Source organism: Peromyscus eremicus, chromosome 7 (genome assembly GCF_949786415.1).
Source record: "Peromyscus eremicus chromosome 7, PerEre_H2_v1, whole genome shotgun sequence".
Taxonomy (NCBI): Eukaryota; Metazoa; Chordata; class Mammalia; order Rodentia; family Cricetidae; genus Peromyscus; species Peromyscus eremicus.
The window spans coordinates 117,645,151-117,672,852 of NC_081422.1; the positions used below are offsets into that span (position 1 = coordinate 117,645,151).

Here is a 27,702-nt window from a genome sequence, read left to right on the forward strand (position 1 = left end):
GCTCCCAGGTGTTTGGAATGGAATTACTGAAAAAGTAATAGAATAATGATATAGGAAAACCTTCCTCTTTTCACCTTTGAGGGTACATGAGACCTTGACTGTGACTGACCCTAGGAAGGCCAGACAAGTGCAGAAAGGCAGTGACTGTGCCTGAAGGTTGAGAGGAGGGGACAGAGACTTAAGAATTCAGGAACAGACTCTGCTGTATTATCATGGGATGCACCCACTCTTCAAGCCTAAAAACCATCTGATGAAAAATCAGGAGTAAATGTTTAGGTAAATATGCTCCTTCTTACATTTTAAGGACAGTGATCATTTGAAACCAGGTCTAAAGAAAAGATGGAAATGTTGATAAGATGGCAGCTAAGATAGTAAAAGGTTTTTTTTTGTAAGTTACAGACCTATACTAAAAGACTCACTGTTGGAAAGACATCATCATTATCTACCATTTTCATTTAATATATGTATTACTTTAATTTATGTGTATGTGTTTTGTGTGTGTCTGTATATGTTAATGCTGGTGAAGACAAGGACAGAAAAGAATATTGGATTCCCCAGAACTGGAATTATCAGAGGTTGTAGGCTTCCCAAAATAGATGCTGGGAACCAAACTTTGGTCCTCTGTAAATGTAGCAAGCATTTAGCCAGAAAATTTTCTCTTCACCACCCACAATACATATACACCAAAGACCTTTCTAGTGCCTACTCTTGCCATTGGGAAAAAGAGAGAGAAATAAAAGACATCTCTTGTTGATGTTCCAAGTGATGTCTAAGTGTCTTCAAAAGTGTCTGCACAGATAGACCCAAAGAAATCCTTCAATTCCATGAGCTCAGCAGAGCAAAGATTGTTAGTACAGTAAGGACTCTCAGTCTAGATAACCTTGATCCATTTTATTATGATAAAAAAGAAAAAAGACAAATTCACATGATGGATGAATAACAACCACAAATATGGAGTGTTTTCAGCTACACACTACTCTGCGTGATTTATAGACATTTTAGAAAACATTATTATGTAGAGGTGAATGAAGGTGGTTGTAAGTGACGTTTGTAGGAAAGTTAAAATTACTTGTACCTTTATTGATGCATCTGACACTGAAATCCTAGGGATTGATGTGTCTGTTCAGATTCCTTATACAGTCTAGAGTTGTAGAGAGGTTAGTCCTGGCCCACTGTGAGGAACCTCAGATTCTGAGAAAGGTGACCTCCTTTGGAGTCCCAGCAAAACTCTCCCTTAGTGGCCATTAAATCCTGGTAGTATTTAGAGAGTAGCCAGGGAACACAAAAATTACATATTCACTGTGACTTAAGAAAAGAATTCTACTATGTCACCTTTGGTATTCCAAAAACCTCTGACACTGGTTGAAAAGCAATTGCTCTCTAGCATATTGTTTTCTTTTAAGCAAAAAACTGAAGTGCTTGTTTGGCTCCTAAGAGTTACAGTCAAGTTTCTAATGACCGTTTACCTTAAATTCTAGGACTTTCTAGAATCAAGGAAACAATGATCTCCAGTACTGGCCTTAAACCCTGATGACAAGGAGGCTACAAGGTATGACTTTTAGATGGCAAAGGATGAAGGACCCCCCTAAAGGATGTGGTCCCTCCCCAAGGCAGTCTTCTTTCTATAAGCTCCCTAATCCTCCTTACAGACTCAGGAGGCCCCCAAACCAGCACTCCAGCCATGGAGCTCCCACCAGCAGGCAGTAACTGTGAAACAGAGAGTGGCTGACTTCGGTCTCTGGGAGGTCCATTCTTAGGCCACTGGGGCCGAGCCTCCCATCTTGAGGCGATTCCTGATGAAAGTCCCCAGGGCCACCAGGGGGATGCACATGGTAGATGAAGCCACCAGCAAACCAATGACAGCTAGTGCATGTGGGGGGTAATCCTTGGTCACCAGCTGCCCCTGGGAGAAGAGACTGAGAATCAGGGGAAGGTCCCTCTTATCAAGTCCAAGAGAACTGTTTATCTAAGGCTTCTATGAAGGGGAAGATGCTGAACAGTGAGAAGAGGACTGTGGTACTCCATTTACCCTGCAATTCACAGCAAGCCTTCAGAGAAACCATGCCCATTTCTCTATATTCCATAAAGAAAGATAATTTTGACTTTTTCAAATGTATGTGAAAGATTGTATGTGAAGCTCTCCAAGAAGAATGCCATAGAAACAATCCTTCTAGTACCTTATTCTGAGGCCCTAAATGTAATGTAACCTTTAGCAGGGACTATCACTAAACATATCTAGTGTGGCACACAAGAGGAACCAGTACTTCTAGGGAAAGATCCACTGGGATGCTGTGGGTGACTCTTAATCTCTCCATGCATCATGGTTAAAAACTCACAGCCCAGTTCTGCTGTACTAGACTGAGCATCTGTGAAACATCTTGATGAAGTTCCCATGCTATCACCTGTAACCTTCCTACACCACCATAATGGTTCTCTGTGTTCTGAAGTGACCTCATGGGCTCTGCCCTTATTTCCCATCCCCACAGAAACATCAGGTACCTGAGCGGCATCCCAGGCTTGGTACTGTAGTGTTCCTGTGAGGATATAGTCACTCAGGTAGAAGGCAAAGAGGCTGATGATGAGCAGTGGACTCACAAACGCCCACATGGCCTTCCAGTACCAGTTGAGGGTACGGCCAGTCATGGCTTGAAGGTCACTTTCAAATCTGTTTGGACCACAAGGAGAGAGCCTAGGTTTATTCATGCTCTGGAGGGAGGGGCTCTAGTTTGCATACCCTCTGCCCTTAGGAAGATGCTGTTCTGGTTATTAATGATGTTTGAATGTACCCCTGAACCCATCCGATCCTTTCCTGGGGGAGGTATTGAGGTGAAGGGAAATCGGCTGAAGCTGCTTGAGGGAGGATGACCAATAAAGAATGGGTCATGGGATACCTCCCTGGTGTTGGCCTTCAGAGGTCCCCAGATGTGGACCAGAGGCTAGTTCCCAGAGAAGGTGGGATCAAGGTGCATGGGGGAGGGGAATGCCAGTCCTCCCAGTCCACAAGGCTAGGGTGACATTGCCTCTCTGCCTGCCTACTCTGTCCATTAGTGATGGTTCCAAGTATTCTCTACTGCCTCCTAGAGATGGTCTCAGAGCAGTCACTTTGTGCTTGGAAGGGCTTGGCCTTGGCGTGGAAGAGCAGGTAGAGTGGAGCAAGAGCAAAGCTTCTAGGCTGAAACCCAAAGACCACCCTCTGTATTCTCTTATCTTGGACATATTCTAGCTTTCTCTTTTTTTCTTTCTTAGCTCTCTTGCTTACACATAACAGTACTGCAGCATTCCTTTACCATGGTTTTGATGGGTCAGTCCTATAGGTTACAATACTCATGTGTAAGTTTGAAAGCATTTCAGCACTTAGGGACCTAAGCAACCTCTCTATTTTTCAGGAGAGAGGCTGGAGGCCAGGGCTCTGATGGAATTTGATGAGGGCTCTCAGAGCCTGAGTGACCAGGTAGCCTCAGACCAGGGCCTTGAAATCTGCTCCCTGGGCTGGGGCCAGATAAGATGCCACTGTCAGCAGTTGCAGTCTCAGCCACCTGCCTCCTCATACATGTCTGTTCTACTGAGTCCATGTATGGTTGTGCAGAGCTCTGCCTGCTACTTTCTACTGCTGACTGGGCTGGATTCTATCTCTCCACCATGAATGTGCAATGAGAACACCAGGACAAACGTCAGAAAGGGCTGTATGCTTCTTGTTCCTCCCCTGTTCACTTTGGAATAGAGAAAGGTAGGGGAGCTGGCTGCAGCAGAATGGGGAGCCTGTTACTGGAGGCCACTAGATGGCGACGTCTCCTGAATGAGCAAAAAGTTCCTCCTGGCCATGGTCTGGATCACCAGCAGAACTGCAAGACTCCCTTTGTTTCTCCCTCCTTCCCATCACTTGCCACCACTTTCGGGATATAACTTTGTCCCCTCTTCAGTCACTCCAGAGAACTGAGGTTCAGGCCACTCTTTAACTTTCTTCTACTCTGAAACACCCACTTCATGGCCAGGTCCTTTTCTCCCTGAAAACTGGAGTTTTTTTAGGTGACCATTTATACTTCTTCACATTGGGTAATCCAGAAATTGGTTACCCATTCTTTAAGGACTTCAAAATGTCATAAGCTGAGGGAGTGGATTAGAGGAAAGGATAAAAATCCCAAGTTGGTTTGGGAATGCTACAAAGTATAATCCCTCTTTTAGGTTCCCAAGCATTTTCAAGACTCTGAGTCCTTGGGGGAAAGCCGCCAATCTGATTACCTAACTTATCTACTGAACAGCTGGTCACTGGAGATGCTTCAGTATGTCATGGAACCCTGGCTCTTCAAGAGACAGTGGGGAGTGCTTCTTAATGGACAGCCTGCCAGTTAGAGTGTTATGGCTGGTTTTACCTAAGCCCAAACCAGTTTAGATCATCAGAAAGACTCCAAGGAAGAGGGAGGGATGACACAGCATAGCTCTTTGACCCAGATTACATTCAAACAGCACCTGTAGTATGCCTCTGAATCCCCTTCCACGACCTCACTCAGCAGGACTGAGTGACTGGAGGGCTTTAGGTTCTCAAGGGTTCCTTGTTGCTCCTGCTGCTGCTTGACAGAAAACTGGAAAATCAAATCCTATACTAGTAGGTCTCAGCATGTAGTCCCCAGAACACCAAGGAATGTCTGAATTCTTGTACCTCAACCCAGATCTCCTCAACCATAACCTCTTAGAGGTAGTAGTCTGGTTTTTACAAGATCCCCAAATGATATGATAATTTCCAGGCTTGAAACCTGTCTTGTTCAGTAATATTGGTCCCAGATATACATCCCATCACTTGGGAGGCCAAAAACATCCCAGTGTTGGCCAGGGTACCAAGGTAGAAATCCGACCACATTCCTAGGCTGAGTTTTCAAACTGGACTCTGGTCAGCTTTCTTGAAAAGTTCTGATGTTGGTGGAAGATTACAGAATCTAGTCATGGAGACTGAGTCCTTGCCCAGAAAGCCATGAGTATAGCAGGGTCAACAGGGAAACGTGCCACGATACAAAACAGAAAACAGGAAATGGAAAGAAACTGTTGGATGCAGGCAAACTGAGGAAGCAAGAGATAGCCGAGATCTGAGGGCAAAGAACAAACTGACAATTCTGGTATCTAAAACAGGCATGCCCACCAAGGAAAGATAGTTTTCTTATGAGTGTGGCCCTGCAGCTTATCTGCCCCACGTAGAAGGCAGGGTCTGGGGTCTCCTTACCTCTTTAGCCCATATATATAGCATACAGCTATGGTCTCCACCAGCACAATGAGCAGCAGGGACAGCGTGGCTGCATAGTCGTTGAATATGTCAAACCAATAGTTCCCAGCCTCCATGGTGAACACCATGCCAATGGCACAGCTGATGAGACACACCAGACCTGGAACACAAGATCACTGTTCATCTCTTTGAGTCTCCCTGGCTTTCATCCCACATTTGATGTCAACAAGTGCCATAGATCCCTAGATGTGCTTTGGAGGGTGGGTTCAAACCCACATGAGCTATAGGAGCTGTTCTGCAGGGGATTTCAGAGCAGGAAAAAAAACAACAGTCAAGTGTTGCTCTTTGGGTGACATCATGATGGCTGAGAGTCTGGGGATGCTGAAGATCCCAACAACTTAGCCACAGAGATTATGGGAAGTAGACCAAGGATAAGGCTTAAATATGGTGTGTGGGCCCAGATAAGGATTGGCTTGGGAAGAAAATACAGTTTATGCAAGTCTTATCTAATGCCAGACTCTGGTCATGTATCAGACATGATTAAGCCTCCAAGGTAGCAGCCAGGAATCCCTTTTATAACAGGATGCCAAGGATTAGTGATGTCAAGTAACTGCCTATAGCACAACACGGCAGAGTCAGTATTTGAGCTCTGGTCTTTAACCACCAATCTCTCCAAGTTTTCTTCTGACTCCTTAGGTCTTTCCATGATGTGTTTGACTTTATAGTAGCTGTGCCCTTTCCACTGCCGCACCACACAGCGTCAGCCACTGAATGCCCTGAGATGCTCACTTAAGGAGAAAGGAACTATATGCACATGTAATCTGGAGCACAGAGACCCAATTCCAGAAAAGATACCAAGTGCTAAGAGGCTCTGAGGAAAGGGGAAGAGGACATGGCCAGAACATGTAATCAGATGTAGCACTTTTTCACCTACCCTGGACATAGAACCATCAGAGGCAGAGGTTTTGAATGTCAAGCCCAGATTATCTTTTTCAATGACTTTCAGGAACAGACAAAAACTAGTAGCATTAGAAGTCAGAACAGGTTGATCTATTGGGTGTTTATTGCCTGGAGAATATGTGGAAGGAGCTCCTTCTGGTGTGGGAACAGGTCATACGCTCGCCTTAGGAAATGGACAGTTGATAACCATTATCCTTCGATTAAAACAAAGACAGATGTAGGCTCTCAAAGACTGGAGACCTTCGAGTGTGGGCTGGGGAGTTGTCACCTTTTGTCCTTTCCTCAGAGCTTCCCAGTACTTGTTATCTTTTCTGAAATTGGGTCTGAAATTGGGTCTCTGCAGTCCACATTACATGTGCATACAGCTCCTAGGCCAGTCTACCCAAATGAGGCTGTAGTGAGTTCTTAGTCTGGCTCCTATGGCTGAGTAGCACACTGTATCAGGAACACAGCTAGACTCCTACAGCCCTTCTGGAGTTGGCCTTAGAAGCACATGGCTCCCGAGGAAGCCCCTCCACTGATTGTCTTGCATTTCCCCATCCACCCCAGCCCTGCCTCCACTGCCTGGTGTCCTGACCTGAAATGGCCTCCTTGGGCAGGTAGCTGGAGATGACCTTGCTGTCAGTCAGAGGGGTAAGGATGGCCGCTGTGTTTCCAAGCATGCTTCCCATACCCAGCATCAGCAGCATGAAGAAGTAGAGCACTGACCACAGCTGGGACACTTCCATGTTTTTAATGGCCTCAGTATAGACAATGAAGGCCAGGCCTGTGCCCTGGACAGCCTGAGAGTAATTAAAAGACACCAGTTACACATCTGAGTCAAAGGGAACAAGAGGTAGAATGCCATAGTTTGAATGTGAAATGTCCTCCATAGGTTCATGTGTTTGAACAGTATGTCCACAGCTGTTGTGCCTTTGGAGGTGTGTATAACTTTAGGAGTTGAACTCTCACTGGGGAAAGTAGGTCATTGGGTGAGTGTCTTGAGATTTTATAGTCTGCCCTAACTTCCTGTCTGTTTTTTGCTTCCTGGTCCATCAATAGTTAAGAGTCTCAGCCTCATGATCCTATTGTCATGAACTCTACAATCGTTCTCCACCATGATAGATTGCACTCTCTCACTCTGGGAAGCAAAATAAGCACCCCACACCCTGTTAGTTTCTTCTTGTTACATATTTGGTTACAGCAACAAACATTTTGTATTGACTAATACAAAAATGTAAGTAAGCTCAATGGCATAACACAATGGGAACAATCAGCCTTAGGAACAGATAAGGATATGATGACACTTGTGGAAAATTCTAAATGAATATTAAATATTACAAAGCAACGATTTCACTATTATTATTATCAGGAGCCACCAATTCTAAACAATGTCAGTGTTGAAATACTCCCTACTGGGGTGGTCTGTTCTCACTTCCCTGCCCATGGCTACCACTGAAAGCACCACATCATAAACAATTGGAATAAATAACTTTGAAAAAATAAACATAACTATTGGTTTAAAAGGTCACTGTAATATGAATATTAGATTAGCTATTGATGAAGAGAGAATTAGTGGACAGAGAGGTATGTCTCAGGGTAAATTCTATTCAATTGAATGTAGTTTGACCTAAAGATGCACTTAAATTGGACTAATGGTGTCTTTGTACATAGTGAATTGTAACCTAACTTGATGTGTAACAGACTTCAATCTTTATAACAAGTGCTGAATCTCAGACAATCATTTCAGCTCAGCTTCTGCAAACCAGACAGCCAACTGCTTAAAACAAGTATCAAATAAAACAAATATAAGTTTTACCCAACTAAGCAGTCTGTATACTTCACTTCCATTTTCTTTTTTTAAATTTTATTTTATGTTTGTTGGTGTTTTGCCTACATGTATGTCCACATGTGTGTGTCATATCCTCTGGAACTGGAGTTACAAACAATTGTGAACTGCCACGTGGGCAGCACCGACATGGAATTGAATTCAGGTCCTCTGGAAGAGCAGCTAGTGCTCTGAATTGCTGAGCCATCTCTCTAGCCCCCTCATTTCCATTTTTTATATATTCTTTTCTTTTTTTTTACACTATATATACAGCCTGTACATGTGAGTGTAGAACGTTCTGAACTTCTTTTTGCCCAGTATGCTTTCCAACTACAGAATCAAGCCAATTAAGATCTATAAAAGTGACTTGCTATTAGATTCTGTCTTACTTTTCTGTTGTTGTGACAAAATGCCATGACCAAGGCAACATAAAAGAAGGTGTTTAATTTGGGGCTCCTGGTTGCAGAGGGTTGGAGTCCATGACCATCATGAGGGGAGCATGGCATCAGGCAGACAGGCATGGTATTAGAGCATGAGAGCTTACATCCCTTTCTGCAAGTATGAGGCAGAGGGAGATAACTGAGATTGGCCTAGGCTTTTGAAAAAAGCCCATCACCAGTGCTGTGGATATTGTTCTGTATAAATAAAACACTGATTGGCCAGTGGCCAGGCAGGAAGTATAGGCGGGACAAACAGAGAGGAGAATTCTGGGAAGTGGAAGGCTGAGTGGGACAGACACTGCTAGCCGCCGCCATGACAAGCAGCATGTGAAGATGCTGGTAAGCCACAAGCCACGTGGCAAGGTATAGATTTATAGAAATGGATTAATTCAAGATATAAGAACAGTTAGCAAGAAGCCTGCCACAGCCATACAGTTTGTAAGCAATATAAGTCTCTGTGTTTACTTGGTTGGGTCTGAGCAGCTGTGGGACTGGCGGGTGTCAGAGATTTGTCCTGACTGTGGGCCAGGAAGGAAAACTCTAGCTACACATCAGTGACATACCTCCTCCAATGAGGCCACACCTCTTAATCCTTCCCAAACAGCTCCACCAACTGGGGACCAATTATTCAAACATATGAGCTTATGGGGGCCATTCTCATTCAAACCACCACATTCTACTCCTTGACTGTCATAGGCTTGTGGCCATATCATAATGTGAAATGACTTTAGTCCAATTCTAAAAGTTTCCATTGTCTTTCATAGCCTGAACATTGTTTTAAAGTCCAAAATCAAAAGTCTCTTCAGAGACTCAAGGCAACTTCTTAATTAAAACTCCTTGTAAAATCAAAAAGCAAATTGCATACTTTCAATATACAATGGCACAGAATATACATTACCTCCCTACCAAAATGGAGGAATGAGAATATAGTGAGAAAATATTGGACCAAGGCAAGACAGAAATCCAGCAGGGTAAACTTCAAATCCTATCGCTCTATATCTGCTGTCAACGGGCTTAGATGGCTCTTCCCTTCCATGTCTTTCTCTCTTGGTTTGGTTCCACTCTTCTTGGCAGGTATCTCCTGTGATTCTGGCATCTCCAACATCTTGGGGTCTCCAAATTCAGATTTCATTTTTATAACTACATGTATGGCTTCTCTGGGCTTCCATACAGGGATTTTCCTGCCATACACCTGGCCTCAGAGACTTTTCTTAACTGCAGAGGAAGATTCCACAACTCCTTTACTCCTGTATCCTTCAGGACTCTAAAGCCAGAACCACCTGGCCAATGCTGCCATACTCAGCCATTTGAGTTGGAGCCTGTTCTCCTTCTTGAATTATATTTGCATAACATTTTTCCCTGTTGTTAGCTTTTAGTAGCAGAAAATTCCTTAGGCATTTCCTTTTTACAAGTTGTAGGATTAGCTGGGTGGGATCTGTCCTGAGGACATCACTCCCTTTATTCCATTTCACATCAGGCCTATCCTTATTTCTTTTACTACAGATATTATATTTCTTGGTGCTTTTTTTCTCCTCAAACTGTAAATTTTATATTTCTTTTTGCCCTGTTTATTATTTTTCATTGTAGCCCCACATAAAAATGATTACTAATAACCATGCAAAAGAGTTAATATCAGGGGGGCTGGAGAGATGGCTCAGAGGTTAAGAGCACTGACTGCTCTTCCAGAGGTCGTGAGTTCAATTCCCAGCACCCACATGGTGGCTCACAACCATCTATAATGAGATCTGGTGCCCCTCTTCTGTGTACATAATAAGTAAATAAATCTTTAAAAAAAAAGAGTTAATATCAGGCTGTTTTGAAATCTCCTCTGCCAATAAAATTGGTCCAAATGTTTCAATTTAGCCTCAGGCAGGTTTTTAGAATAAGGGCAGAATGCATCCACATTCTTTGCCAAAGTATCAGAAGAATGGCTTCTAATACTGTCAGCAATATTGTTCCCTTCTGAAACTTCTTGAGCTGAGCATCCATAATCCACATTGTTCTCAGCACTGCTGTCCTCCATGCTCCAATTAGGATGGTCCATTCAGCCCCACTTACAGTATTCAACAACTTTCCTAATCCATTGTCCCAAAGTCTTCCATATTCCTTGAAAAAACAGCATGGTCAGGCTTGTCACAGCAATAGCTCACTCCTTAGTACCAGCTTTTGTCTTACTTTTCTGTTGTCATGACAAAAACACTGTGACCAAGGCAACTTATAAAAAACAAAGTGCTTAATTTGGGGCTCCTGGTTGCAGAGGGTTGGAGTTCATGACCATCGTGGGGGAAGCACAGGAACAGGCAGGCAGGCAGGCAGCAGGCAGGCAGGTATGATGCTGGAGCAGCAGCTAAGACCTTACATCCCTATCCTCAAGTAGGAAGCAGAAAGAGCTAACTGGGAATGGCCTGGACTTTTGAAACCTCAAAGTCCACCCCTAGTGACACACCTTCTCCAACAAGGCCACACCTCTTAATCCTTCCCAAACAGTTCTACCAACTGAGGACCAAGTATTCAAACATATGAGCTTATGGGGAACATTCTCATTAAACCACCACAGATTCCCTTTTAATAACATAGAAAGAAGTAGAAAGAAAACTAGCCAACCAGTCATACAAATAAAACGATGATATGGAGATTGTAATATGTAAACACAAAGTTATGGAATAGGAGGGAAAAGAGTAATAGATCTAAATGCAGATCTTCAAGGAGAAAAGACAGAAACAGAAGCAACAGTTAAGAAATAATATATATGAACTTGTCAAAACTGAAAAGAAATCATGTATTCATAAATCCAGCAGGTTAATATTATTTAGGCTCAGGCCTGGATTACACCATAAAAACACATCCATACTAAATTCACCAAAGCTACCAAAGACAAAGGGACATATTTAGTAAAGTTAGAGAAAGGACTATTCACTTACAAAAATAAAAGATGGGCAGACAAGACAGTTCAGCCAGGAAAGATACTTGCAGTGCAGGCCTGAACTTACATTCAACTTCTGGACCCATGTAAAGGTAGAAGGAGAGAACTGACTTCACAAAGTTGTCCTCTGAACTCAACACAAGTGTTTCAGCATCCATCCATACACAAACACACACACTAGTAATTAATTTAAAATAAAATAATAAAAGAAAAATTCAGCAGTAACAACTGAAACCAGAATTATAAGGCAAATATTATTAAAATATTGAGAGAAAAATCACTGTTAACCTACAAAACTCTACTCTGGGGACAAGTTCTTTAAGAAATGGGGCCAGAGGATGTAGAAGTGGCTCAGTGGTTAAGTGCACTCACTGGCTGCTCTTCCAAAGGACCTGGTTTCAATTCCCAGTACCAACAGTGGCTTACACATGTTTGTAACTCTGGTTCCAGAGATCTGACACCCTTTTCTGACTTCTATGGGCACTGGGCATGCACATGGTGCATGTACATACATGTAGACAAAATACACATAAAATAAAATAATTTTTAAAAAGACTATGATAATATATTGCTGGGTAGGGGTGGCACATACCTTTAATCCCAGCATGGCTTGGGAGGCAAAGGCAGATATCTGAGTTTGAGGACAGCCTGGTCTACAGAGTGAGTTCCAGGAGAGCCAGGGATACACAGAGAAACCCTGTCTTGAAAAACAAACAAACAACAATAAGAAAGGAAGGAAGGAAGGAAGGAAGGAAGGAAGGAAGAAAGAAAGAAAAAAAGAAAGAAAGAAAGAAAGAAAGAAAGAAAGAAAGAAAGGAAGGAAGGAAGAAAGTGGGACAAATACAGGTGTTTATATAGAAGCAAAATCTAACAAAGTTTATTGTTCTTAATACTTGCTCTGCCAGGCATGGTGGCACACACCTTTAATCCTATCACTCCAGAGGCAGAGGCCAGCTTGGTCTACAAAGCAAGTTCCAGGACAGTCAGGGATGTTACACAGAGAAATCCTGTCTTGAGCCACACACCCCGCACCCACCCCACCCCCAAAAAAAGAAACCAAATGAACTTGCCTTATAAGACAATATTTTTTTAAAAGATTTATTTAGTTATGCGTACGTGTACATATACACGTGTGTTTGTGTGCCCACAAGGCCAGAAGAAAACACTGGATTCTCTGGAGGTGACTTTGAACTACTTGACAATGTGAGTGCTGGGATTGAAATCTTTTCACTAGATTGAAATCTGCTAGAAGAACACCAAGCTTTTCTAACTGCCAAACTATCTCTTCAGCCCTACAGGAAGGTATTTTAAAGTTAACTCTTCTCTCCCAAAGACAGTTGGAATGCAAGAAAGAGCATTGAACAAATAAAATCCTATGTGTGTGTGAGGGGGAGGCGCTAAGGACTGAATTCAGGGCTTTGTGCATCCTAAGTATGCAGTATTTGGCAAGTTATGGGTTTAAAAGGCCTGAACCGCGTGACAATCATATTCAAAACAGAAGAGAGGAACTAGATCTGGCCTACACCTGTAATCCCAACACTCAGGAGGTAGAAGTGGGAAGATCAGGATTTTAATATCATTCCTCTGTTTTAAAAAAAGCAAAAACAGGAAAATTAGAGAAAGTGTTCTAAAATTCTTACATTGTTTGAAAGGGAAGTAAAGATGTTCTCTAAGATTAAGCTGTGTTAAGTTAAACATTAATGAGAGATTTCAGGAAGAAGACATAAAAGTCCAAATTTCAAACAGTAGAGAAAGGGTAGAAAGGAAAGAAAATAAGAAACAGAGAATGGAAGGAACAAGGGAAAGTCAGTCTAAAAAATAGGTTATTATAACATTCTTGGACATAGAGCCAATCTCAAAAATAAGTGAGGAAAAACTAAGTGCCAGAACCAAAAGAAGGGAACTGAATGTCAAAGCTTAGAACGGGTGTCACGGATGTCCAAGTGAGATCTAGATCTTGAAGCCTGGGTGTTAAGGTCTTGGTGTCTGAGCTGTGCAGGGATGGAGGGTCAGGACATAGACCCTGTAGGCAGGGAGCTGGGTTGAACAACTGTGCTGACTAGCTGTATATCAACTTGATACAAGCTAGGGTTATCTGAAAGGAGGAGACCTCAATTGAGAAAATGCCTCCATAAGCTGCAGGGCATTTTCTCAACTAGTGACAGGGGAGAAGGGGATGCAGCCCATTGTGGGTGGGACCATCCCTGGCCTGGTGGTCCTGAGTTCTACAAGAAAGCAGGCTGAATACTACATGGAGAACAAGCCAGTAAGCAGCACCCCTCCATGGCCTCTGCATCAACTCCTGCCTCCACGATTCTACCTTGTTTGAGTTCCTGACTTCCTTCAGTGATGAACAGCAATATGGAAGTGTAAGCCAAATAAACCCTTTCCTCCCTACTTGCTTTGGGTCGTGGTATTGCATCATAGCAACTATAACTCTAACTAAAACAACAAACAACGGGAAGAAAGTGTTGTGTCTCCCCCTGGGCTGACTTAGAATGATGCACCCAGAAAACAAAATACCCAAATCAGCCAACTATTCCACAACTTCACTGATAAGCCAATGTCTTGGAACCTCTTCTCTAGAAGTAGTCAGCAGAAGTCTTTATAGCAAATCTAAGAACTGGTCAGTGTGTTCACTTAACATTGAATTTCACCATGCTCAAAGTACAGGAAAACAATTGTGCTTGAGACTCCAGTAAAAACAATAGTGAAACAACAATAAAAAGGACTAAAATACAAATATTGAAAAGAAATGTGCAAAATTGTGTCTGCAGGTAATAGATAGTTTATACAGAAAACAGAAGCAGTCATGGCAGCCTGTGGATCAGATATAAGCTCTCAGGCACTGCTCCAGCACCCTGACTGCCCACCTGTTGCCATGCTTCCTGCCATGATGATCATGGACTCACTCTTGAAACTGTAAGCAAACCTTCGATTAAATGCTTTATTTGGTAAGTTGCTTTGGTCATAGTGTCTCTTTATAGCAACAGAAAATTAACTAAAACATCTTCTATTCCATGAGCATAGAATATCTTTCCTTTCCTGGTGCCATCCTGAACTTCTTTCATAAGCATTTCACATTTTTATTGTAAATATCTCTCATTTTCTTAATTTTATTTACTTAGAGCTCGAACAACTTAATAGCAAAGAGCCCAACTTAAAAATGGACAAATAAATGGCCTATATAGACATTTCTTTAAAAAGACACAAGGAGGCTGCAGAGATTGCTCAGTGGTTAAGAGTGCCTGCTACTCTTGCAGAGGACCTGGGTTCAGTTCCCAGCACCCACACGGCAATTCATAACCACTGGCAATAGCCCTCTTCTTACCTCTGTGAGTACCTGACACACATGTAGTATACATGTATACATGCAAGCAAAATACTCATACATGTAAAATAAAGTAAATACATCCAAAACATTTTTAAATAGACACAAATAATCAGCAAATATATTAACAAAAAGTCAGCATTGTTAATCTTCAAGAAAATTCAAATAAAAATCACAATTAGATATTATTGCAAAAAAAATGAAAAAAGTCATTGTGTCAAGGATATAGCAGCACTCTCATCTTTACTGCAATAAAAAATTCAGGATATGAAAACAACCATGGAAGAATGAATATAGAGAATGTGCGTATATATCCACAAAGGAATACTATTTAACCATAAGAAGAATGAAATCTTGTCATGTGTCAGTAGAGAGAAGTGTAGGCATCATGTTAAACAAAACAAATCAGACATAGACAAATACTACATTTTTGCATTCATTTGTAGAAATTGATAAATGAATTTCAAAGAAGATAGGGAAAGTGGCAGAGAGTGAAGACAGAGGTTTGACAAGAGTCACCAAAACACAAGAATTAGAAGCAGAAATTATTGCTGCTGTGCCCAGCACTGTAGGCAACTCTAATCTACAAAAATCCATGATACTTAAAAATAACTAGAAGAATCAAAAAATCATTAATGTCTGAGGAGACAGAAATGTTAACAGCATTGATCTGGTTGCTGCGTGTTTCATACTTGTATCAAATCGTAAGGCCCATCATAAGTATAGACAAATACTATGTTGATAAATATATATTAAAAACAATGTATCATGGGCAAAAATGTAAGGATTTTGTCTACAATGAGGAGGGAAAACTTGATATTAATTTCAGACCTTTAATTGTGTCCTTAAAAAGTTTCTTTGTTCTATATAAAAAAAATCCACATATTAAATGACAAAAGCTTTGCAGTGTTCATTTGAGAAATGGAAATATTGGTGTTTGTGTGCTGGATAGTTTTATGGCAACTTGACACAAGCTAGAGTTATCTGAAAGGAGGGAACCTCAGTCAAGAAATGCTTCCATAAGATCTGGCTGTAGGGCATTTTCTTGATGCTCTTTGGGGGAGGATCCAGCCCATTATGGGTGGTGCCATCCCTGGGCTGTTGGTGCTGGGCTCTATATAAAAGCAGGTTGAACAAGCCAAAAACAGCACACCTCCTTGGTCTCTGCATCAGCTCCTGCCTCCAGGTTTTTACCGTTTGAATTCCTGTCCTGATTTCAGTGGTGAATAGCAATATAAAAGTGTAACCCAAATAAACCCTTTTCTGCCCAAGTTGCTTTGGTGATGATGTTTCATCTTAGCAATAGTAACCCTAACTCAGACAGTATGCTAACTTATACTCTGCCTTTCCCAAGTTTTTAAAACTTCAAAAGAGATGAGGAAAAGGAGGGAAAACTCAGATGCTAGGGGAGCTTTCCAATGAAAAGGATTCCTAGTAGCAGCTGGAAGAGCAGGAGTCCAGTCTCTCATACCACTGTTGCAGGGAAAACAATCCAGTTTCCTGTCTTCATGGACTGTGTGAAGGCTCTTGCAGGTCATTATGAACTGTGTGGAGAGAGGCAGTCCCCACCCTTTCCAGGCCTCTTACCGTGTTCAACTCTGATTCCAAGCTGCAGTTTCTAATGTGCGGGAACACTTCACTGTACTTGCTTGGGTAGGTAGATGCCAGGTAGTCCTTCATCTCCTCCAGGTTACTGGCTGTCAGAAAGCCATCCTCAAGGTCAAAAGAATTGGTCAGCAGCAGAATCACCCTGCAGAGCAGACCATCATCTTGACCTTCATGACTAAAAAGACCACTGGCTCTAAAACCTGGGAGGAATGTGGGTATAGGGCAGCCTTTTCCCTCCTGCCCAGTGAGGGAAGTTGATAGGAAGAGCAACTCTGGATGCCTGTGCAGAAGCCTCAAATCTGAGCAGAGATGAGGACAGAGACTACCTCGCAAAAGATAAGTGGCCTCTGATGAGACTGGGTGGGATGCTGGAAGTATTCAGTACTTCATAACCAGATTAATACCCATTGGTGGTAACAGCATTTGAATGTGGCTAATGCCATTGAGGAACTAAATTTATAAATAAATTTAGAATCACTTAAATATATTTATCTATTTTTAGACAGGGTCTCACTATGCATCCTTGGCTGTCCTGGAATTTGTTGTGTAGACCAGGCTGCTCTCAAACTTAGAGATCCACTTGCCTCTGCCTCCAGAATGGTGAGATTAAAGGCATGCACCACTACATTTGGCTTAGAATTCTTAAACTTAATTTTATATCACTGTGCAAATTAAATTATTTGAATGTACACTGACTTCCATTACTTTCAGTCCTAGTTTAGAGATAGCTACTTGTGTAAGTGACTGCCCTATTAGACATCTTAGCATCTGAAAGATGGTCCTCTGTTTTGAAGGAAGCCAAAGACAGTAAACTGTAGTCTCTGAGACTTGGCTAGAGAGGTCTTGGTTACACTTGAGATGGGGAATGGGACCAAAGACATTGGCATTTTTTGCTGAAAGCCCCGTTCTGCTAAGTGCAATGACCACTTTAAACTGCCTTAACTTTTTGGACCATCAGTTTCTAGTGCCGGTAAAAGGCAGCAATTATGTAGCTGAGAGAAGATGCAGACTGAAACACTGGAGTCTTGAGTCTACCCCTTGACTTCTGGGAACCCAGTCCTTCCCAGTCACCCTTCCAGCTCAGAGCTTTGGAGCCTTGCCTTCCCACTTGAGTCCCAAGGTTCTGAGGGACAACTCAGACTCACTTGTTTAAGCAGTTTTCATAGTTGAAGGTGGCCTTGAAGCCATAGATGGAGAAGGTCACAATGCTGGCAAATATGGAGGTGGAGCTGTTGATGATGGACACAATGATGGCATGCTTCTGGCAGTTGTTGGAGGGTTCATTGTAGCTGGCAAAAGCAATCAGGCTGCCAAACCCCAAGCCCAGTGAGAAGAAGATCTGCGTGGCTGCATTGATCCAGGCCTTGGGGTTGGCTAGCTGTTCCATCTAAAAGGCCAGTAGGGACAGGGCTGAGGAATCCTGGGCTCTAATCCCAAACTCTCCCTCCCAGAAGGTGGAGGCACAGAGATGGAGAAGAAATTAGTTCTAATATACAGGAAGTCAGGGTGGCTTGGGGCTGGAGTCCAGGTCCCTGTCCCAGACTGTCTCCAGTGTATTCCCTGGCAGGTAAACTACTCAGCAATCTTCCTCTCATACCCTCGATGGCACCCTACCCATGGAGAGTGCAACTGAATATTGTCTAGTCTAATAGTCCAAAACCCATGGAACCTCTGAATCACCAGCCAGGCACTGCATTGGTCTTAATGCACAGAAATTTAGATGATGTGACCTGGATGTGGAGTCAAGTCTGAGGTGACCCTAGTACTGATACTTAAGGTTTTGCAACAAGGGTGTATATTTTGAAAGGTGCTACAGTCATCTGAGTCCAGCCACAAGGTTTGTTAAGCAAAGAATGTGCCTTACTCGAAATGCAATAGCATTCCCACTGAAGAACACGGGCTAGGGTGACTGGAAAGAAAAAGTTAAAGAGAGGATCATGGCAACCTAGAGGGAAAGGGTCTAGGGAAATATGGGGATAGATAGGGGAGATGACTGGAGTGGTGCCCATGGTCCCTAGCTCAGTGGAGTGTCTGGACAGGGCTTTGGGTTAGAACTGGAGCAGGAAGAGCAGAAAGAAGGCACAGGCATTAGTCATTGGGGCAGTGAGGGCAACAGGAGGGGATGGGCAGAGGATTTAACTTCCAGAATGTACAGGGCTTGGGATGACCTGTCTGAGGAGGAAGTTTGGGCCCCCAGGATATCCATTGCCTTTGGCCCAGTCTTGGGCTCATATCAGCCCTGCTGATTACAGATCTTACCCCTTCTCTTTCCTCCCAGGCATCCCAGAAAGGGACAGTCCCCTTCCCTTGCAGCCCATACCTTGGGTGTGAACATGTACATCAGGCCATTGGTGGCTCCATGGAGTGTAAGGCCACGGACCAGGTAGATAATAAGTACACAGTAAGGCATTGATGCGGTGAAGTAGACCACCTGTGGGCATCCAGGAACAGAATAAGACTGCTGGAGAGGTAGGGATGGAAGGGCAGACAACCATCCCCACAAGGATGCATCCACAGCTGCTGACACCTGCAGGTGGCACTGATCCTGAGTAGGACACAGGGTCTGAGTGTGGTTTGGAGAAAGGCAGTATGGAACATTGCTACCCATATCTGTTGCTACCATGAAATTTCTGCTTTCCACACTCCTCCAGCCCCTCTGTCTCTAAAAAGGGCTGGAGGAGCCCACAAAACATGTGAGTCTCTCTGTTCAGTATTTGAGCCAAATTTGGCTCTGAGCTTTCTTGGGTTCCAAGAAAAGCAGGAAGACCAATCACTTACAAGATCCATGTTGTCTCTAAAAGGGAAATTAATTCAATGACTGGGGGAAGAGCCGGCTTTCCAGGATGGGATCTGAGAGAAGCCTGGCTAGGCATGCCCGTGGGTAGAAAGCAATGTATGAAACAAAGTTCCTACAATAAATGCAATAGATATTGCTGGTGGGATTTTGTATATTCTTCATGAAAAGTCACTATTTGGTAAAGCCAATCTTCTTTCCTTATTGATATGCATCATAATTTAAGGATGTGTTCTTGGTTGCTTTGGCAGGGGCATCCCAGACTTGGGGTCATCCTGACTTTTGAAAAACCTCAAAGTATAAGGACTTTCAGGTGCATGTCTGCTTAGCCTGGGTGGGAAATTTTGGGTAAATCACTTCCTATGTATGCATAGGTTCACGGATAAAGCAAGAAAAAAAAATTGGCAAGGTTGTTTTTGTTTTGTCAATCTTCTTTTAGGTTGGATCCACTTCTAAGAAACACAGCTAGAGGTCCATGTCTTGATATGTTTGAATTATGCTCAGTCTTCCATTTCATCATTGGCATGGCACCATATTTCATGAATTTCAAAGACTGTCAGAGGGAGACTAAGCGGAATGTGGGCTATGTGTTTACCATGGCATCTTATACATTTAGGGAACTAATAAACATACCCAAGTATCTAATATATCAGACCAGATAGAAATACAGATGGATAGAGTCCTTCGGTCAGTGACATGAAAGAAATTCAGGGATATGGTGAAGGGCTGATCCAGGTCCATAACACTGGGCACTTAGAGGACACTCACGGAAAGCTCTGAATTTCCTTCCCCCACCCAGTAGACTATGTTTTTTACAGGGTTTCTGGAGTCTCCACAAAAATGACTCCTTCCTTTCCCTTGTGGGAAGGATGGCTAGACATGTGATGTAGCTTAACCTATCATAAGTAATAACTTCTGATCAATAAGTAAAAATTCAGAGGAGAATAAGAGAGATTTCAACAGAAAAGGAAAAGGCAGCATCTTTCCCTATATATGGAACTGCCGGGGCATTTCTGTCAGGGAGGGGGTCATAGCATCCGCAGAGAAAATAGATGGTGAGGATTGATATGGTATCATGTCCAGGCTCTACTTAATTTCACAATTGTAAGAGGCCCAGAGAGGAAAGGACTGCTTTAATATTCAAGAGTACAGACATCACCTTTAGATCATGCTTGGTCTAGGTTGGGACAGAGGAGATGCTGCAAGTTCTGAGCTCAGTTGAGAAAGCACCCTGATTCTTCTGCTCAACTGTGAGGCAAAGTGCTCTGGGGCTAAGGTGCTGGCCACTGTGGGGATTTAAAAACCAATGTAAAATGTCATACAAAGCACAGCACTGGGGTTGTCATGCAATATCTTGATAACATAAGTTGTTCTAAGCTTGATACCTCATGGGAAAAAAATGTCAGTGCTGGAGAAGGCAGCTCAGGTGATCAGGAGAGTGAGATTCTCAGAAGAAAAATGGGAAGTGACTAAGTCACAAAAGACATGAAGAAAACATTCATGGGGCATGTCACCAATAGGATGAGAAGTCCTTGGAGTAAATCTGGGCTCTGTCCTGACTCTGCTGTCCCTACCTGTGATCTTGGGAAGATCACTTTACCTATCTAAGCCTTTTGGGAGTGTCATCATGTATCTACTCTGAGGGGCTGTTACAAGAATAAGACATTGTGGGCATGTGGTCAATTATGGATTTGCTTTGCAGAGCAGTTGAGTATGGAGCATTCACTCCAGCTTGAAACAGGTGCAGGTGATGGAAATACAGCAGCTATTTCAGCCCTAGGAGGAATGGAAACCTGGGGATCCAACAGGAAGAAAGGATTTAGGCAGATAAAAGGCCTAATCCAGGTATTGTGGCCCATCTGTGGTCTGCAATCCTAACACTCAGAAGGCTGAATCAGGAGGATCACTATGAGTTTGAGGCCAGGTTGGGCTGTATAGTGAGTTTCAGGCTAGCCTGATCTACATAAGGAGAAACTTTCAAAGTAAAAGCCAAAACAAAAACTAAAACCCCAAACCGCACAACAACAAAACAAAACAAAAAACAAACCAAGGAAGAATCCAACAGTTCTGGGTCTCATTGAGTCCCTAAAAGCACTTTGAAATGGTACCCCAAGTCCAGCCATATAATAAAGTCACTGGAAGCTGGCTCATCTGTCCATGTTGAGGGCCCTTCCCAGAATAATAGCTCTGGCATTTGAGGGGGAAGGACTGAATTGTCAGATGTTTAAAGAACTCCATGAAATGCCCTGGTATAGCTGAGTTTGGGAGCTGGCTGGGGCATCTCATTTCAGATTCAGTGTTACAACTTCAACCCTTCTGTCAACCTTCACTGTCAGCTAGTAGAGGAACATGCCAATAACACCATCCATGCCTTCTGATCCAAGAAGCCTCTACTTCTGGACTGCAAGAGACAGCCCCTGGCACTGATCAAGGTCGGGCTGAGGTGCTACTCATCCACCCACCCAGATGCATCACCATCACATTCCCCAGCCTACCTTGCCAGTTGATTCGGTGCCTCTCAGGATGCACAGATATACCATCAGCCAGGCCAGGGTGAGACACAGTGCTGGCTCCCACTGCACTCCTCCATTCTCCTGAATGGATGGTGAAATGTTGAGTGTTTTCCTGTACCAGAAGTACTGTGTTGATGAAGCCTTTTCACACTCCTCATCATAGCCTGTGCGGTTACCATTCAGTGGGCAAATAGACCACGGCAGGGGATCCTTTGGAATGAAGTGAGAATCAACAGAAAGGTAAGGGGAAGGTCAAGGTCTGGGTAGGATAATAGGAAGTGGCTTTGACAGGAGGCTTTATTTATACCTTGTCCTGTACATATGGGCTAGCGTGGCTTGCTTTAAGCAACAGAGTACAGTAGAACAGAGGCTTCCTGGCCTAGACTTTCCAGATCCTTGTAGCTACCTTTTGTCCCTACTCAAAAGCAGTTGTAGGGCTAGAGAAATAGCTCACTAATTAAGAGTCCTGGTTGTTTTTCCAGAGAAACCAGGTTAGAGTCCCAGCACCCATGTGATGGCTCATAACCATCTGTAACCCTAGTCCTGGGGGATTTGACACCCTCTCCAGGCCTCTGCAGGCACCAGACATGCATGTGGTACACAGACATGCAGACAAAACACCCATACACATAACATAAATAAAATAAAATTTAAAAACAATCAAAAAATCAAGCAGTGAAGGTACTTGAATTAGAATCTTGGAATGGTGAGTCTATTTGGATGGAGAGGCCACAGGAGGGATACATTGGTGCCTGGTGAAAACCAGCAGTAGGTTCTAGCCAAGAAACAGAAACCCTCATAAACTCAGTTGCCTCACCTAGTCCATTCTCTGGTCTCTCTGCTGAGGCCACTCTAATTCACTCTGTTTCACATATTTGGCTGCAAACCTGAGGATACCTTGGCTGTACCCAGGATCTCTGGGATCTTTTGCTTGAGATGACCTGGACCTCAGGGTTTTTTTTTTTTTAATGTTCCTGTCAATGTACATGCTGCATGAAGTAGCTCTAGGGCATGTAAGAACAGGTTCAATAGAACAACTGAGAAATTTTCAGTTCTATTCTATCTTCATCTGTATCAGAAGGTAAAGATAGGGTCCCTACATTTGCTTGGCTAAAGAAGGACGCCCCACCCCCACCCCATGAAGTAGAGTCCTGTAGAGTAGCTTGTAGCTTGTGGGATTGGGCAAAAGCTCTCATGTGGTGTGTATGACTATGTGAGTGCAGATTTATATGTTCCAGGGACATGCCTGCCCCATAGAAGTGTTGAGTGAAGATCTGCTGTATCATTATCCTGTGACCTTGGAAGGAGGTTTAGTTCAGGGGTAAGGGGAAGTCCAACAACCTGTGAAGTATGAAATGCATGAATATTAAAGCAGTACTTCCTAGATCCTTTGCTCTTTCCATCTGGAAAGAGGCTGAGATGGAGGCATTGGGACTAGAGTCTCTGAGAGTGAAAGGCTAAAGATGGAGGAAATAGAACATGAGTGGTGGAGAGGAAGATTCCTTATCTTTGTACAAAGACCATCTCTCAGTGTGGAATAGTGGGTCTTCTATTTATTTTCCACAATGCCTAGACCCTTCCAGAATATCAGTAACAAGAATTTGGATAATGCATTGAAAATAGCCCCTACAGTGTTAAAGAGTATCATTGCTCCTTTTAGGTGAACTTTTGGGATCTTCAGGGTCAGCCTAGAATCAGGAAGATGGAAGGACAAATGGCAATGGCAAGGGGAGGAGATAGAAACACGACAGGAGGAGAAATAACCATTTCAGACTTGCTGGAATGGTGAAGTCATCCCCATGAGTCCTTGCCACAGATTTTCTCCTGAGTTTGTCATAAAATGGTTTGTGATATTTTCAGGACACTCTCTGTAGATATTCCAGTGAGTGCTGTGGACCTGCTCCTCAGAAATGTGCACACACATAGAGTTGCATAGCATAGCTCACATTGTGACGAGTAGTGGATTCTGATGTCTCTGCTTGGTTTGAGATGTGTGGCATACCTCACCCTCTCCCCTCATTTAGAGGGTTCCTACAGGCTGGTGTTCTCATCCTCCACCAACTCCCCACTTGGTGAATGGCTCTGCATCTTCTACCCTTTTTGCTTCTGCTCTGGATAGAGGTTGGCTCACCTGGAAGGAGTGGAAGAAATACCAGAAGCCCCAGGCATTGATGACATTGTAGTACATGGCAAGGAAGAAGGAGACCACCACACTAGCAACACCTGTGAACAAGCAGAGGGCCATGCTAAAGATCAGATTATGTGATTTAACCAGTGGCACTGGAATGACAGAACTATGGTGACATCCCAAAACAGGAACACTTGTCCTTCAGGTTTTTGATAGACCTGATACAACTACAACCTCTTTCTAAGGATTATTACCCCTAACTGCTGATCATCTGAGATGGGAGACTAATGACAGTTTTTTGACATCTAAGTGTCAAGTCCTGGGCTCAGTACTTATGGGCCATTAGTTCTCACAACAGTATTGTCCTTCTTTCAAAGAGTAAACTGAAGCTCAGAGCTTGCCCAAAACTACCCAGGAGAGCTATGGAGAAGTGCCAATCACATGCCTGACATGATGCTTGTTCCTTTTGGAGGATGAGTCACTGGAGTGTGAGATGTGAATCAGACAGATAACCCCTACCTCCATCCTGGTCTGACCTATGAGGGTCCCACAGTAGCACTGTGAAAAAGAGAGAGTTTGCAATCAAGTTGCTCTAAAGTGGACTCACACTGGCCCTCAGGAGTACTGCCAAACTTTGTCATCCCACATGTAACCAGGAGAGCTTGTGGTGGTATTGTGTTCCTCGAAATATTGTGCACACTAATAAACTTATCTGGGGTCAGAGAACAGGACAGCCACAATGTTAAACAGAGGTTAGGCAGTGGTAGCACACGCCTTTAATCCTAGCATTCCAGAGACAGAAATCCCTCTGAATCTCTGTGAGTTCAAGGCCACATTGGAAACAACCAGGCATGGTGACACATGCCTTTAATCCCAAGAAGTGAGCCTTTAATCCCAGGGAGTGATGGTAGAAGGCGGAAAGATACACAAGGCGTGAAGACCAGAAACTAGAAGCTTTTGGCTGGTTAAGCATTCAGGCTTTCGAGCAGCAGTTCAGCTGAGATTCATTCTGAATGAGGACTCAGAAGCCTCCAGTCTGAGGAAACAGGATCAGCTGAGGAACTGGTGAGGCGAGGTAGCTGTGGCTTGTTCTGCTTCTCTGATCTTCCAGCATTCACCCCAATACCTGGCTCCAGGTTTGATTTTATTAATGAGACCTTCTAAGATTCCTGCTACAAGAGCTATTTTAAGTTGTGGACCTTGGGCGTGGTAGACTATACCAGTATCAGTATCATTACAAAGCAGCAGCTCCCTCCACCCCACTGGCAATTCAGGCCAGTAAGTGGGTGTCAGTGGCCAAGGGGCCAGGCAGCCTCCCCTGTCTTTCCAATATGCAGCATACGTTGCTGCCTCAGCAGACTCTGTGATGTCCTTCATAGCTCTTCACAGTGAGGAGGCAGTTTGAAGATGACTCCTAATACCCTTGACACATTTCTTCTAAAGCTGTGCTAGGTCACATCAAATTGACCCTTCTTCATTCATGAACCATTACTCAGCATTCCTGTCTGCTCCCCTTTCTGGGGCATGAAGGTGCACAGAATATCTGTGGCCACTGATGGCCCTGGATCCTGGACTTTTACAAAGTAGGAGAACCACACCCTGGAGGTGCCAGGGGACAGTGACTGAAGGTCACTCTGGAAGGGTGCAGTGGACCACACCTGGTATGTACAGATGCCTTGGCTTCTGCATACAGGTATCACTGTGGTGCCCCAAAGCCTCTAAGTGGTGTGGTGAGGATGAAATGAGCTCACACAGTCATAGGCCATGCTCAGCATCAGGCACACAGTAAGCAGGGGGCAGCTGTGTACATCCCCAGATGGTAGGTGGTTGGGACTGAATGAATGCTGTTGTGCCAGGCAGCTGTGTCCAGTCATTCACAGAATCTCAAGCTGAGGTCCGGAGTGGAGATGCCCTGAGGTGGAGTTTCCTTGGGGGGCTGCATGTGGGGGTCAGAATTCAGGGCCCTCTCTGCCCAAGTTCCATGGTAGCCCTCCCTAGGCTGTCAGTTAACCCAGTCACAGGTCTTGCTTATGGACAGCAACCCGCACACCTGTGATGCCCAGAAACACATGAGTCTCTGTCAGAGGAACTGAGAAGGATCCCACATACCGACACCACTGAGGTAGGGGCTGATGGTCCTCCAGGCACCGATGCTGCCCTGCCGCATGCGTTGTCCCACAGCCAGCTCCAGGTACAAGAGTGGCATCCCCTCTACAATGAGCATGATGATATAGGGGACCAGGAAACTCCCTGTGGGATGCCAGAGCGGAACATCAGGTCAGTATGGAGAGATGGGATTTACCCTGCCCCTACCTCTGTGCAACTATGCCTCTATCACCTTACCTCTCCCCCATCCAGTCCTCTTTTTACCCCATCCATCTCCCCTCAGACCTTTCCACTCAAAATGGAAAGGTCTTTTCTGCCTTTGTTCCTTCTACCTTCCACACACCCTCCCTTCTACAATTTCTCTCACCATACATCAGCCCACCCATCTATCTGACCATCCTTTGATTCATTTATTCATCCATCTATCCACCCTTCTTTTCTTCCTTCTGTCCCTCTATCTGTCTACCCATAAATCTATTTATCTATTTCTAGTAAAGGCTATGTTCCCACAAGCTTTATGGAATAGTAGTCCAAGCCTCAGAGGTTATAAAATAATCTCATTTTTTTTAAAACCCAAAGTGTCAAACAGTAACCACAGCAGACCTAGTGAGTCCCATGGTCAGTTTGTCTCTGTGACAGGACCTACTTACTTGACTGCTGTTTGGGGTCAGGTGAAATCCAAGGCCTTGTGCCAAGTGGGAATGGGGATATTTTTAGCATTGCTCAGCAATCATTTGCATTGTTTTCCCAACCCCCAATTACACAGTTCAGGCAAATGAGCTCTGTCATCCTTTTGACAAGGACACTAAAACAACTGAAAATGCATGTACAGATAAATTAAATGTAATTCATATTACAAATTTTATATAAAACTATGAAAATAGATCATAGACCTGTATTTACTATCTAGAGCTTAAAACTTAAAGAAGCAACAGGAAAAATCTTTATAACTTCAGGTTAGGCAAAGATGCTTTAGATTCAAAAGTAAAAGCACCATCTATAGAAGAAAATGTTGATAAACTGAACTACATTTTCCCCCTTGAATAACACTTAGCAGAACAAAAAGAACAACTGTGGACTTGGAAAAATACATATAAAACATGTTCCTGAGAAAGTGTTATATGAGGCATTTATAGAGGAATCTCAAAACTGAAAATGTTCCATAAGTAACACATTTTAGTGCACTTACGTTGCATCTTGGAATATATGAGCTCAGGTGCTGTGGGATGGTCTGTATGTCAAATTGCTCTGATTGGTCAATAAATAAAACACTGATTGGCCAGTGGCCAGGCAGGAAGTATAGGCGGGACTAACAGAGAGGAGAACAGAGAAAACAGGAAGGCGGAGGGAGTCACTGCCAGCCGCTACCATGACAAGCAGCATGTGAAGACGCCGGTAAGCCACAAGCCATGTGGCAAGGTATAGATTTATAGAAATGGATTAATTTAAGCTGTAAGAACAGTTAGCAAGAAGCCTGCCACGGCCATACAGTTTGTAAGCAATATAAGTCTCTGTTTACTTGGTTGGGTCTGAGCGGCTGTGGGACTGGCGGGTGACAGAGATTTGTCCTGATTGTGGGCAAGGCAGGAAAACTCTAGCTACACTCAGGTCTGTTGTAAAGAATGGAAATGCACTAGCTCTTGGTTCTGGAGGAAGCACCATGCAGAGCACAGTGCTGGCTTTGAGTCCTTTCTTACTGAAGACAAGTGCAGCAGAGGGCAAGAGTGAGATGTGAACTCAATTTTTATAACAAACTTCACTTCTGTGATTATAACAATCTATTTGATGCTCAAACCCTAATGACCTAATCACTTTTGAAATATGCTACCTCTAAACATTATTGAGTGGGGACCAAGTTTCTAAAAACAAGATTCTCTGAC

General features: G+C 43.5%; 1 protein-coding gene across 1 annotated transcript; it reads right to left on the minus strand.

Annotated features, from left to right (window-relative positions):
- Positions 1 to 933: 933 nt before the first annotated feature.
- LOC131915593 (sodium- and chloride-dependent transporter XTRP3A) lies at positions 934 to 25,997 on the minus strand. The gene is made up of 10 exons (XM_059269014.1): positions 25,826 to 25,997; positions 23,720 to 23,811; positions 21,571 to 21,798; positions 18,602 to 18,712; positions 17,427 to 17,668; positions 16,261 to 16,423; positions 6,750 to 6,954; positions 5,213 to 5,372; positions 2,500 to 2,665; positions 934 to 1,903 (listed from the first exon to the last, which is right to left on the minus strand). Exons 1-10 carry the CDS (start codon positions 25,938 to 25,940, stop codon positions 1,754 to 1,756), a joined length of 1,632 nt encoding a protein of 543 aa, XP_059124997.1. The 5' UTR covers positions 25,941 to 25,997; the 3' UTR covers positions 934 to 1,753.
- Between the last annotated feature and the right edge of the window lie 1,705 nt (positions 25,998 to 27,702).